This window comes from Marmota marmota, unplaced genomic scaffold (genome assembly GCF_001458135.2).
Source record: "Marmota marmota marmota unplaced genomic scaffold, marMar, whole genome shotgun sequence".
NCBI classification, from domain to species: domain Eukaryota; kingdom Metazoa; phylum Chordata; class Mammalia; order Rodentia; family Sciuridae; genus Marmota; species Marmota marmota.
In genome coordinates this window covers 21,729,604-21,742,705 of record NW_025999982.1, presented here as the reverse complement: position 1 = coordinate 21,742,705, position 13,102 = coordinate 21,729,604, and the positions used below count along the sequence as shown (strand labels likewise).

Genomic DNA, 13,102 nt, shown 5'->3' with positions numbered 1-13,102 from the left:
ATATATCCACCTCATAAGGTCATTGTGAGGAACAATTGAGACCCCCCCAAAAAAAACCCGCAACAATATCACCTGAAGGTTAAAATACTATAGAAATATTAAGCATCGTTTCTATGTTTCCAATGTTGAAAGTAAATTACTAGTAAAAACACAGTGATAATAATTTCTAATATATATTAGGAATACATTTTAGAAATAAAGTAGTCACTTATTTTAAGCATTTTGGGAGTTTTATGAGAAAACAATTCCACTGGCAAATGATTTAGTGTAATTTTAATATCTATCCTACACATCTATTTGGTTAAAAAAAAAATCACCTGTCCTTGAGAACAAAGACAAAGTGAACAAATATAGTCATCATAGTCAGCTATTTGATGGACTGTCCATACACATCAGGCATTTCATTCCATTCCATCTCAGATTTTCTACAGTCAGTGTCTTAAGTTTATCTCATGTATGGTGTAATACGTGACACCTCTTTGTACATATGTAAAAAACATTCTGGTCTAGGAACACTATTATGTTATATAAAGATTGACCTATTTAACAAAAGGAATATAAACTTATGATTTATTTAAGCAAATACTTTTAAAGACAATTTAATAATTTTTTTAAACACAAGAAAAAAATATCTATAGATTATGTGAGGTTGTAAGTGCTTAGGTCTTTGTCTTCATTTATGTCTAACAAAAGCACTTTTGATAACAAAATAATTCCTGGCCACAGCTGTCTTTCTTTTTTTCCAGTGAGTCACCCCCACCCCCAGAAAAGCAAAAGCATTTTTGGCAGCACCTATTTTACCTTAGATTTTTCTCTTGTACAATAACCCTAGAATGACCTTGATTAGCTTATCAAATGAGCTCATCCTCAGAGCTGAACTGTAGTCTACCAGAAAAACAGCAGGGCAACATGCCAGAAAAACTGTAAATCGTCTAGAGGGCACATCAGAGCATTACTTTCTCCATCCTTTCTCCTGTGTGCCTCCAGTTAGGGTTAGAAGCTGGAGAAAGAGGAAGAATGAAGTAATAAAGCAAGCATGGAACATGGAATCTGATAAATGGGTGTTTGAATCTTAGTGCTGCTACTTACTATCTGACTGATCTTGGGAATATGTTAAAATTATTCTTTGCATTTCATTTTTTTCACTTATAAGACAAAGTTAGTAATCTCACAGTAAGTTTGCTGTGAAACACCAACTAAACACATATAAGTGAAGTCTGGCATATAGGACTTGACATATGGAACTCTATTGAGTTCTTTATTTTCTTTTGCAGTGAGAAGAAGAAGTGGATTTGAACACCCTCAGTTTTACCTCTCACTTGTCACTGCCTGAATGATGCCAGTGAGCCATTAATCAACAAAGAGAGCATCCCTCCCTGTGGGAAATATCAAGATTCCACAGGAAGGAAGGTGGAGGGATCTTCTTTCACTAGTGAACTAATATCAACAATGGATATTTCTAAAATTTGAGGAGTTCGATGAGAATTCAGAAACTTTGGAATAATAACAGCCACAGCACATGAGATTTTTAAAATATAATTAAAATACAAAATAATGAAAACTCATACAGATACATGATGCAATGTAGTATGTGCGCCCTACTAAAATGAGAACAAAATTTTAAAAACTAAAGAATTACACTTGAATTTGATTTTCATATTTTTCCTCTTTTAACAATGCTTTTTATTCCATTATTTCACTTTCAAATATGCAATGAATCTGTTACATTCAAATTATCAGTACCATGTTACTCTCATTATTATCTGCTCATGATAAATGTCGCTGTTATCTATGAAGTAGCCATTTGAAAAGTTATCATTGAGATTCTATTCAAGTCAGACATAATGTATTTTTACCAATTAAAACTAAATGGCTATGGTTTTAGCAAAAACGCAGATGTATGGGTTGGTTCAACTCTTATTTAGATAAGCATTTTTTGAAAATCTATTACTAAAAACACACAACAGGTTTAGAATGTAATGGCTTATATCACCATTTACCTTCATGATTCCTGATTTCTACTGATTCTTGGCAAACTTGAGTAGTGTACCTAATCCTCCTCTTCTTTTTGTGTAGGAAAGGATGGGTTTACAGACATCCATGCTGCTGAACTGGATAGGAAGAGAAGCAGAAGAGCACTGTCTCCTAGGCTTAGGAGTGCCAGTGGTCACCTCTGCTACTTCCCCTTTCAGGGCATAAACCTGACTCTGTAGAAATTCTGTAGAAAACAGCACTATTACAGATTCCCACCCCCCACATATACAAATTATCCTAACTTTTACCTGATAAATTCTTTAATTTACAATGTACTTAAACTGAATTAAATCAACATATTGTATATATGTTATTTAAAACATTGGTAGTGATAGATAAAATGATAGCAACAACAGCAACAAATGAACTTTAAGTGAAAGATACCCAGTGCTGGCAACTTAAACTGAGAGAAAAAGAAAAATAATCCAGTCATTAGGAATGACCTTCAGAGAGAGAGAGAGAGAGAGAGAGAGAGAGAGAGAGAAGGGAATATTGAGCAATCAGTAAGAGGAGGGTGGATGGATGGAGCTAGGAAGGAAAAGAAGAGTAGTGTGCCAACTCCAGCTTACTTACATTATTGAGAAAAAGGTGAGGGCAGAGGCCATAAAGAGCTACAGAGATTCAGATTGGCCATAAAGGCAGAAGATGGCTACAATCCACACTGAGGAGAGATTACAGTAGTGGGAAAAAAGGGATAGAGATTGACATAAATCAATAGTGTTTACTATATTTCAAAGAAAGTGTGTGTGTGTGTGTGCGCGCGCGTGTGTACGTGAGTGTGTATTCCTCTATATACATCCACAGAGGATATCTATACATTATATTCTGATATAATTTCTATAAGGCAAGCATTATCAATTTTAATTTTTAATTAGAAAAAAATAGACCTGAACAATTTAAAACTTGCTAATGGTCACACAAGAAACAAGAAACACATCACTGGACTGATGTCTATATTTCTTGAATTTTTTAATCATTTTTCATATGGGAGACAGTAATAACTAATATAGAAGCATACCACGTGGATGTTAGGATATCTGAATACAAAAGAGAGGCAGTATATTGATTATTTTCTCTAGGTGTTTAATGTTTGAAATGACTAGAAACCTTTCTTCTCTCTTTCTCTCTCCCTATCCCCCTCATTTCCATTCAAGGAATTAGAGGTAAAATTTATATCAAATATATTTCTTCAAGTTTCCCCAGGAGTCCTCACTCACATACACATTAATTTTAAAAACCAAACATTGAACTGGGCACAGTGGCTCATACCTATAATCCCAGCAGCTTGAGAGGCTAAGGCAGGAGGATAGCAATTTGAAGCCAATTTCAGCAACTTAACAAGGACCTATGCAGCTCAGCAAGTCCCTGCCTCAAAAAATCAAAACAAAACAAAAATAAATAAATAAATAAATAACAATGCCCAGAATATATTGATTAAATAATTGGGTATATGTACTTAATCATCATACCAGATAAATTTATGAATAGGTTATGTGTCATCAGTTTGCAGATAACGGAAAAATGCTCCTTCCCCAAAGAGCTTTTACCTATGCTCCTTCCTAAAAATCTGCAATTAGACACACATATGGCTTTTTCCTAAATACAAATTTTCATGCCATTCTATTTATAGTAATTTGTTTCTTCATGTGAATGACTTGGTCATTTTTTCCAGAAACAGCTTTCTATCTCTGGAATTAGCATCTGATAATGAAGAGTAGACATAAGGATAGAGAGAGACTCTGTGTGTGTATGTGTGTGTGTGTGTGTGTGTGTGTGTGTGTGGTGGGGGGGAGGGTGGTGACCAAGACTTCATTATTCTGCACAGAGTATCTTGTTATGTCATTTCACCAAAGGACACAGTGGGAGAAATGACTTCTAACTGGTGGCATTATATGTGTAAGTTCAACAAGATTGATATTTTCCAAGCAGTTACATGAAAGCTCAAATTGTGAGTGGACCCAATGGGTCAGTGTTTACATCTGCTGCCTACACTGTTATTTCACCTTCATACCTCCCATTGTCTCTTTATCTTGCATGAATAATGTGACTTCTTGTCCTGGTATTCTCTGTAAAATTAGTTATGTCAGAGGGGCAAAAAGGCATTTCTAAATCTAATCCATTTTGTATATTTGACAGTGACATCAAAGAGCAAGAAGTTGACTGTGAGTAATGACACTGCTCATTTGTGTAAATGTCAAACCTGAACCTCATCAACTTTCAGGGATATGGCAGTAAGGAATGAGTTTCAGTTCAGCTGCAGAGGGTTTCAGCGTTACTCAATCCTGAGGAAAATAGCTGTCAGTATTTTCAGAGCAAAGTGCTTTGAGTAAATATTTCTTTTTAAGCTGAATGAAATTGGCTCTTTCAGCACTTGGGGCTGTGGACAGTGCTCTTTTCCTTGATGTTATGAAACAGGTAGCTTTTACTGTAGAGGTGTTTCCTTTTAGAAATTAAAATTCCTCAGGCTAGTAAACATATATCCCTAAACTATGCAATTAGGATATGAAGACCATGGAATACAAAGTATGTGCAATGAAAAAAAAATGAAATAGCATCAAAGCAGAGTTCATTTTATCACAAAGATTAAGCCTGAAATAAAAATAAGTAAGGGAAATGGTTATGGTTTGTAGTTATTCCTGCAGGGAAAAAAATGTCATTTTGTACTGCACAGAAATCACATTCCTCCTAGACAGGTTTTTGGTGGAAGGAATGACAGTGCCATTAACCTCTTGTGGTACTTTATTGGCTGAGGACATAGATGAAGTCGAGAAGAAACCCATCCAATCAGCTTGCAGACAATCAGGAATTCAGATTCCATTCTCTATATGCTTTCTAGATCTAGCATGGAATAACAATGGAGAATTCTGAATCTGAGGTTAGAAGAAATGGAACTGAATCTCAATCATGACCTTTAATAAGTCACTTAATACCTCTAAGTCTTGGTTTTCCCTCTAATGTGGACTATTTTGCATTTTAAGTGACAGCACAAGTGAATGGCTCTGGCACACAGTAGGTACTCAATATATGTTCATTTTTGATTACCCACCTTTCAGTAAGTGTTGGCATAATGCAGTAAAATGTTGCTATGCTGGTAGCCATGTGTATTAATAGTTTTAATCTAATGATGGATCACAAGAAGAAAAGCAATAAAGGCATTTTTATTAAAGAAATCCTTATAAAAGATCCTTAACTATGCATATTTATACTTTTATCCACTTTGTCTGAATCCCAAGATGATCCCCTTTATTTTACCTTTAACAAAAATCAACAAAAGCAAACCTGTCCAAAAATTATATAGAAAGAGCAAACTAAAGTTCTCAGAGTGTTCTTATCTCATCAAATAATATCCTACTAACTCTCCAGAGAATCCTTCTCAGTCTCAAACTGTCAGCTACTCTGCCTGCTGAATTGGTGAGGGAGTATTTTGGATGCTTCCTACCCATACTAACACACTTGGGAGAAAAGGTGAAAATCAGGTGAGTGCTCAAAGCCTGATAAGTTCCTTATCTTCCTCTGCTGCAGCCACAGATCTTTTGCTTTTAACTTCCAAGTCTCCCATCCCATTTCATCTCACTCACCTTCTCCCCTTTTTTATAACTGAAAATCAGGAGTATTTTGTCCTAGCCTCCCCCACCTCCTCCTGTGATTTTTCAGCCCAGACTTCCTCCACACTGCCCTCTGCATTTGAAATGCCTCCTAGCCTCCTACCTCCATTCATTAAGGTGCATGCTCCTTCCATTCACAATTTATTTTAAATCGCCCTTTCCTTTCAAAGCTCCTTTTCTTGAAGTAGATTCCCCTCTTGCCCTAGCAAACTGCATAACCACAGCCTCATAAGGTCACCTAACCCCCCTCCACATCCCTCATAAATTATAGTGGGGAGGGTGATGGGGGGAACAAGAAAATTTGTGTTTGCATACAAACCTACCTAGGGACAAGTAGGGGGAGTCTAGTATTAAGCTTACCATCATCTTTGAAAAAAAAAATCAGTTCGTACAAATATTTTCATGAACATGGCAACAAGCGCCCTCTGGAGAGGAAAGAAAAAACATATTGGTTGAATGGATGAATGAATGAATGAGTGAATGGATGGGTGAACGATTAAGGTCTCCGTGGTACTTTTCTTGGATGCTCCTCCTTGCTCCCTGCATGATTCCTGTTTAATTCAGTTTTGGAGAATGAGTGTGCTTCCCTGCTTTGCTTCTGTCTCTGCTCTCTGCCCTTTCATTACCATTTCTTGATTGGAGCCTAAGCCTCCTTGCCAAGGGCATGCTACCTAGCTCACAATATGCTTTGTGACTTCAACAGCCAAAGAGAGCTTACTCCCTAGGGTCGCAAGCATTGCATTCTGCAAGCTCTGTCTGCCCCCAAAGCTCCTAAAACACCTAGCCAGTTTACACAAAAGCATGACTGATTCCCTTACACTCCACAAAATCCACCTGGAGATGCCTGTCACTGTCCCTCTCCCTGTATTTGTAACCTAGGTGCTCAGAGGAAAACAAAAATAAAAACAAAAACAATCCACGGTTTCTTTTCTCCCCTTGCAGAAAGAGAAATAATCACCCTTAGTCCTGATTAGTAAAATCAGAAAACTTTTAACATTTTTTTCTTTGTATCAAAAACCTCACGGAGAGCAGCAACCTCTTTGTTTGCATCCCAAGGGAAGGGAGGGGTCTTCAGAGTCTTTTGCAGCCTGGGGCAGGGGGGGAGGTGACAGCCCTTTGGAGGTCTGCCCGGGAGGAGACTCACCCAGGACGTTCCCAATGAGAGCCACCACAAACACGATGATGTACCCGGCGATCAGGACCCACTCATATTCTTTCGGGTGTAGGTATTCCCTCCACAGGTACCGCAGGAATTCCTCGTCGTCATAGTCGGTGGGATTTAAAAACGGCTCTTGAGTTTCATTCAGTTCCGAAGCAGATGACCAGTTGCGACGAGGGAGGGAGTCCTCCAATTTGGTGCCGGACATCACGGGCTCGAGTCCGGTTCAGCTCAGTGCTGCAAGCTCCTCTTCGCCTGCCCCATGAGCACTGGTGATTTGCGGTGGGAAAAGCTGCGTGGAGAGGCGAGAAGGGAATCCAGAGCAGAAAATGACGTGAAAAGTTACTGAGCCAATACCTCCGTAGTCTTACGCCGGGCAACTTCTGCGGCGGCTTTGCTGTCTTTGTAGGCGATTTTACACCAGGAAGAGAGGCAGCTGAAGAACTAGGGACCCGGGAGTGGAGGCTGCAGCAATGACACCGGGAGGAGAAAGCTACCTCCAGCTCAGCACAAGCTCAATTACTCCTCATTCCAGCACTGAGTCCGCAGCCTCCAGCCTCCTCCTGCTTTGAGCTGAAATAGGAAAAAAAAAAAAAAAAATGAAATTTTAACCTGCTTCTCTGTGGGTTAAATGTCCTTGTTTTCTACCCTTTTATCTCTCTCTCTCTCTCCCTCTCTCTCTCTCTCTCTCTCTCTTTCATGCATTTTTTTCTCAAAATAGAGATGTAGGTATAGGGACATGAGGAAAAGGTCATCACATGGTTAATACAGGAGGTGTTGATAGATTTGTCTTTGTAATGCAAACATAAAAGTAATGAGGAGGAGCCACTGTGGTCCTCAAGCCCCACAATTCAAAAGTCATTTAAGGCAAATATTTTAACATTTCATAAAAACATATTTTAACACTTATCATTTGCCAAATTGGCACTAGCTGAGTCTTTAAGGCATCTCCCTCCTCCTCCTCATCCTCAAGACTGGAGGATGAGAGAGACCATTCTTTAATTGAAGGGTATATTTAGCAGGAATCTGTATTGGCAACAGCAAGTTTCCTACAAAATACAACAGCTGAATCCTTGATGGATATCAAGTTTCATAAATGTGACCATTTACAGTTGTCAACAAACAACTGTAACAATACTAAAGGATATTAAAGAGAGTCTCAGTAGGATGACCAATACAAGCAGCAGTGATCTCTCTGGCTGAGTACCACACCCCATTGGTCTTCTTATTGATTTAGGGCTGATGTCATCTGCCATTCTCTCATGAATTGGGTTTATCTGTAAGAATAAATATTCTTGGATTATTTTCAGCACATTAGTTCATGATCCTTTCATTCTTAATACTTATGTTAGGAATATGGCATTTAATTACAATATGGGAATTGGGAAGAACCTTGAAATCACCTAGCCTCAACTTCAGCTAGTTGAAACTCTTGGTAACATTGCTGACAAGTCCCCTTTTTACCTTGGGTGTGATTACCCATTTCTCTACCTCCACCACTATAAAATTGCTATAGTTAGTAGGTTGTTCCTTACATTCACCAAGTAAGACCTTAAAAGAGTCAAACCTCTGTTTGACTTTTTAATTTCCCTCCAACTCCTCATTTGCATCTTGGTACTATACATAATACATCTTCTAATTAAAATTATTCACATTTTCAAAATAAGCATCACAGCCTCCACTTTCCTTTCCATGTTCCTTATGGTCATACCCCCCCCTCAAATTTCTTCACTGTTTTTCAAATTTCACTATTTCCACACTTGTAGAAGTATTTGGTCTACTTGTACACAATTGACAATATCTTGAAATATGCAACTGGGAGGAAATACAATAACCTGGTTTGAGTCCAACCAGTACAAAAATTATTCTTTTCTTTGGATGCAACGTTGTATCTATTTTTTAAAGTTATCATGAGACACTAACAGTTTACACTGAGGTTTTGGTCAACTGCCCTTGGTTCTACTATCTGTCATAATTTTTCATAATTGTTTTGTATTTTATAGTTAAAAATTCTTTCCTATGAATTATTTTAAAATTCTTGAGAGGTTGGACTATGATTATGAGTGCTTGACAAATGAGGAAACTGTTTCTGAAAAAAACAAGTGATTTACTAAAGATCAAGTGACTGACTAGCAGCAAATTCTGACCCAGTGATTAAATAATGTACATATATTATATTTCACATGAAATACTTTTTTTTTCAATCTGTACTGTTGAAATTTATTTTTAAAGAGAAAGGCATAAATGAACATTTATTTTTCACCAAATGATTTTATCCCACTCAGTGATATAAATCAAATAGTTTGCTATTTCCATGTATTTTATTGTACTGTGAAGCTAGTGAAGAAACAAATCAACCAATAAATATATATAAAGAAAATACTAGGATGGAATAAATGCTATGATAAAAACCAAGCAGGATGAAGTAATGGAAAATGGAGAATCCCAAAGGTTACATTAGAAATGAGTTGTCAAAAGGCCTCTATGGAGAGGTGACATATAAGCAGGAAACTCAATTGACATATGCATATATTAATTTGGTTTTGTTAATCTGAGATTTGAACAGATATTCTTAGATGCTAATGTCATTATCAGAGATCTTAGCCATTCCTCCAGACATGTTGTTCATTGATAAAATCCTGATAGCTTTCTGCTGTGGTATTATGTCTTCTCCTGACTTTTGAATACTTGTATTTTTCTTTTACACTGATGATTTCTTTAAAAATAGGAAAGCTTGTTGCAGCTTAGTTTAGATCTGTATTCATTAATGTCTGCAGATTTTTTTGTCATTAATGATCCACATGTGAACCCAGTCTGCTATTTTCTGAGTAGTCAGTGGCATTAGCTTTCACTTTTGACATTTCAACTTATCTAGAGTTTAATCTTCTCTTTTGAAATCTCCTACTGCAATTAATCATCACTGTTTATTAAAGTTACAAATGAGGAGAAATAAGAATATTTTCAAGATTTTATTCTGATATCTGCTTTATGTTGTGACAAACCTGGATTTATCTTGAGCCTACAAAATATTACAGTATCTATCCATGATAAATCAGGTGCTCTACTTAATGTCGATATTCCAATGTCAGACAAAATTCCCCCCAAATATTCAATTAGTCTCTTTCTTTTTGCAAGCACAATAGAGATGATAAATACTGCAATACTCTTCACTAATAGGTTCTTTCTTAAATACTTTAATCTTTCAAAATATTTTAAAATAATTTGTTGTTATTAGGTATTATTAATTCAAAATCTTTATGCATTATATAAGGAAAAGAAGTCAACCCACTATCCCAAAACACTAAAGAGAGATTTAAATTTGCTCCATGATCTCCTCTTAAAGTTGTTATGACAAATAAATGAATAGATATTTTTAAAACAGTTCCCTGTACATAGAAAGTAATCTGAAATCTTTAATAAGTAATGCTTTAACTTCATGTTTTATGAACATTATTGCTATACATGATAAGTTTCTATGTTAATACTTTTTTAAAAAATAGCTTAAATATTCTGAATGATTTGGTTGAACTACATAGCTTGTTTCCTGTAACTGTCAGGCACAATGATGCATGCCAGTAATCCCAGCTACTTGGGAGTCTGAGGCAGGAGGATCACAGTTCAAGGCCAGCTTGAGCAATTTAAGAAGACCCTGTCACAAAATTAAAAAAAAATAAAAATAAAAATCAGTCAGTGATAAAGTTCAATTTCGAGTACTGGGGAAAATAATCCTCTAACTTTTATTTCTCCTACTAACCTGAATATATTAAAAATGAGTGTGCATGTGTGAAGTGAAAAACAAAATAAAAAGGGGGGGGGGAGGAAGGAAGAAAGAAAGAATGAATAAACAACCAAAATCCAAATTTCTTTTCTTAGGGGTTGTAGTTAGGTTGTTCAGAGATCTCAGATAGCATATACCATGCCAGACTTTATTTTCTTATTCCTAGTGAAAGATCATTCTTTTTTGTGGATCTCTTATAACTTTCTAGATCAATTTCAATAAATATTTCTGAGTGTCTACTATATACCCAGGAGTTTAGGTAGGAACTGGGGACACAAAGATCAATAAGTGTAGCTTCAATGATAATTTAGTCCTCTGGTAAATTAGAAATGTTATGATTTTCCAATAAATCCGAATCTTTAGGATTGAGAGATGCACAAAGTATCATGAAATCATGAATGAGTTCTTATTCAGTGTGGAGAAATTGAGAATGGACAGGGAGAGTTGCTCAGGCTGATTCCTTAGGGAGAAGAAGGAGGATCCTGAGTGGTTAAGGAGAGGAAGCATTCAATCAGAGGCAACTGCACTTTGTGAAGACTTGGCAGCAGGAGAAAACATGGAGCAAAAAAAAGCAAGGTGCAGTGAAGCAAGGTCAAGTTTTAGAACAATCTCTAGCAGAAGCATGGAGAGTGCATTATATCAAGACGGAGGTGAGATAACCACTGAGAAACCAGTAGAATGATCCTACTGTCAAAAGAATGGCTGTGATTATGGGGACAGGGTGGAGTTGGGCCTTAGTCACAAGTCTAAGGATCTGGACAGACATCCTCCAGAAGACAGGAGTCTTATTAATACTTCCTTAAGGAAGACTGACCTCATGGTAATAGGATACTTGAAGCTTGTTTCTGTTTTCTCTTTGTAATTTTTATGACTGCAGTTTTAATTTTTAATTGACACATGGAAATTTTTCCTATTCATGAATTATACTGTGAGGTTTTGATAAATGTATATAATCTCTAACGATCACATCAGGATTAGGAGCAGATTCATCATCTCAAATATTCATCATATCTTTGTGGCAAGAGAATTCGAAATCCTCTTTTCTAGCTATTTTTTTAAGCTAGGGTTTTTTTTTAATGCCTAATTAATTAATTAATTAATTTTATGTGGTGCCGAGGATAGAACCCAGTGCCTCACATGTGCTGGGCAAGCTCTCTACCTCTGAGCCACAGCCCCCACCCCGCCCATTTTCTAGCTATTTTGAAATGTACAATGATTTTGGTGAGCTATGGCAACTGTGCTGTGCTTTGAAGCCTGGAAATCATTCCTCCTATCTCTTATCTCACAGGAACTTTTTAATCAATCTCTCCTTGTCCTCTCCTGCCCTCTGCCCTCTCCAGCCTCTGGAAATCACTCCTCTACTCTCTACTTCTGTGAGGCTATACTCTGAGGAAAGGAGCAGAGATGTGTCCAAAGGTTGACTTCCTGGAAATTCAAAGAAGTCACTTTCCTTCCTTGTTCCCTGTTGCAATGAAAACAAAACCAAGCCTGAGAACTCTTGGTAATGACTGTACTGGCAGTGTGTGTTCCCAAATAACTGTATTCCTCTCACAGGAAGTTATCTGACATCTCTAGGCTTCAAACACCATGTTTTCTTACAGGATGACCTTGAGCTAAAGCATTCTGGAAAAGTCCTAAATTACAGCAGGTCTAGAAAGCAATGTAGAGGGAGAAGCAGACTCCTGATTCCAAGGGTTACTATTGGTATGTTACTGAGAATCATACTAAGGCATGCCTTAAAAGATGAGGCCTTAAACCATCAAAGCCACTTGTTGCAAATTGCTACAAAACATTTCTGTCTGTCATTCTTCCCCCACACTGTTTTAATTGTGTCTCATCTCAAGCAATTTTCCCTCCTCTCTTTCCTACATCCTGATTCTGCATTATCAGGCCTGATGATTTCCCCTCATGATTGATGAATATCCCACTATCTTTCTATGTTGAGCATACAGACACTGTTCCTGTTTTTCAATCTTTATTGTATGAAAAGCATAGAGGAACAGGAAAATAACTTCATTCAGCAAAACTAATATCTTTAGAAGTACACCCTAAAAAGTCTGAAAATGCAAATGGAAGAGACATCTATTCCTCCATTGTGGGATGGAGAAGGCTACCTGAAGGACATATTGTTAAACTGAGAATGGGTAGTGGTAACCAGATTATGGAAGGGATGGGAGGAGGCTGTGGGTGCCAAATGGGAGGAAGTGAGTTGTTTGTAATAACAAGAAGAGTGAATGTTCATCAAGTCACTATACAGGCCAAGTTCAGTGCCAAGGACAATACATCTATTAACTCAATTGACCTTCATAACTCCAGGAGGTAGATCTTATGAATTTTTATTCCAAGTTTGCAGATGAAGACTTTGAGACACAGAGAAATTAAGTTACTTGCTTAAAGTCACACAACTAGAAAGTTGCAGAGTTTTTGAGAAAACTTGTTAAGGTCCAATTTCAGAAATCAGCTTTTTGCCATTACCCTGTTCAGTTTCCACAGTAAAGAACCAAAAGGTTTTCAGTATAAGTACTA

General features: G+C 37.0%; 1 protein-coding gene across 2 annotated transcripts in view; it reads right to left on the bottom strand.

The window, feature by feature from the left end:
- The window catches only part of Hcrtr2 (hypocretin receptor 2), a 99,051-nt gene extending 91,730 nt beyond the window's left edge, over positions 1-7,321 (bottom strand). For both annotated transcript variants that reach the window (XM_048805526.1, XM_015487947.2), the window contains exon 1: positions 6,784-7,321. In XM_048805526.1, coding sequence (XP_048661483.1) covers positions 6,784-7,006 — 223 coding nt within the window. In that variant the 5' untranslated portion in view covers positions 7,007-7,321. The remainder of the gene's footprint in view (positions 1-6,783) is intronic.
- Between the last annotated feature and the right edge of the window lie 5,781 nt (positions 7,322-13,102).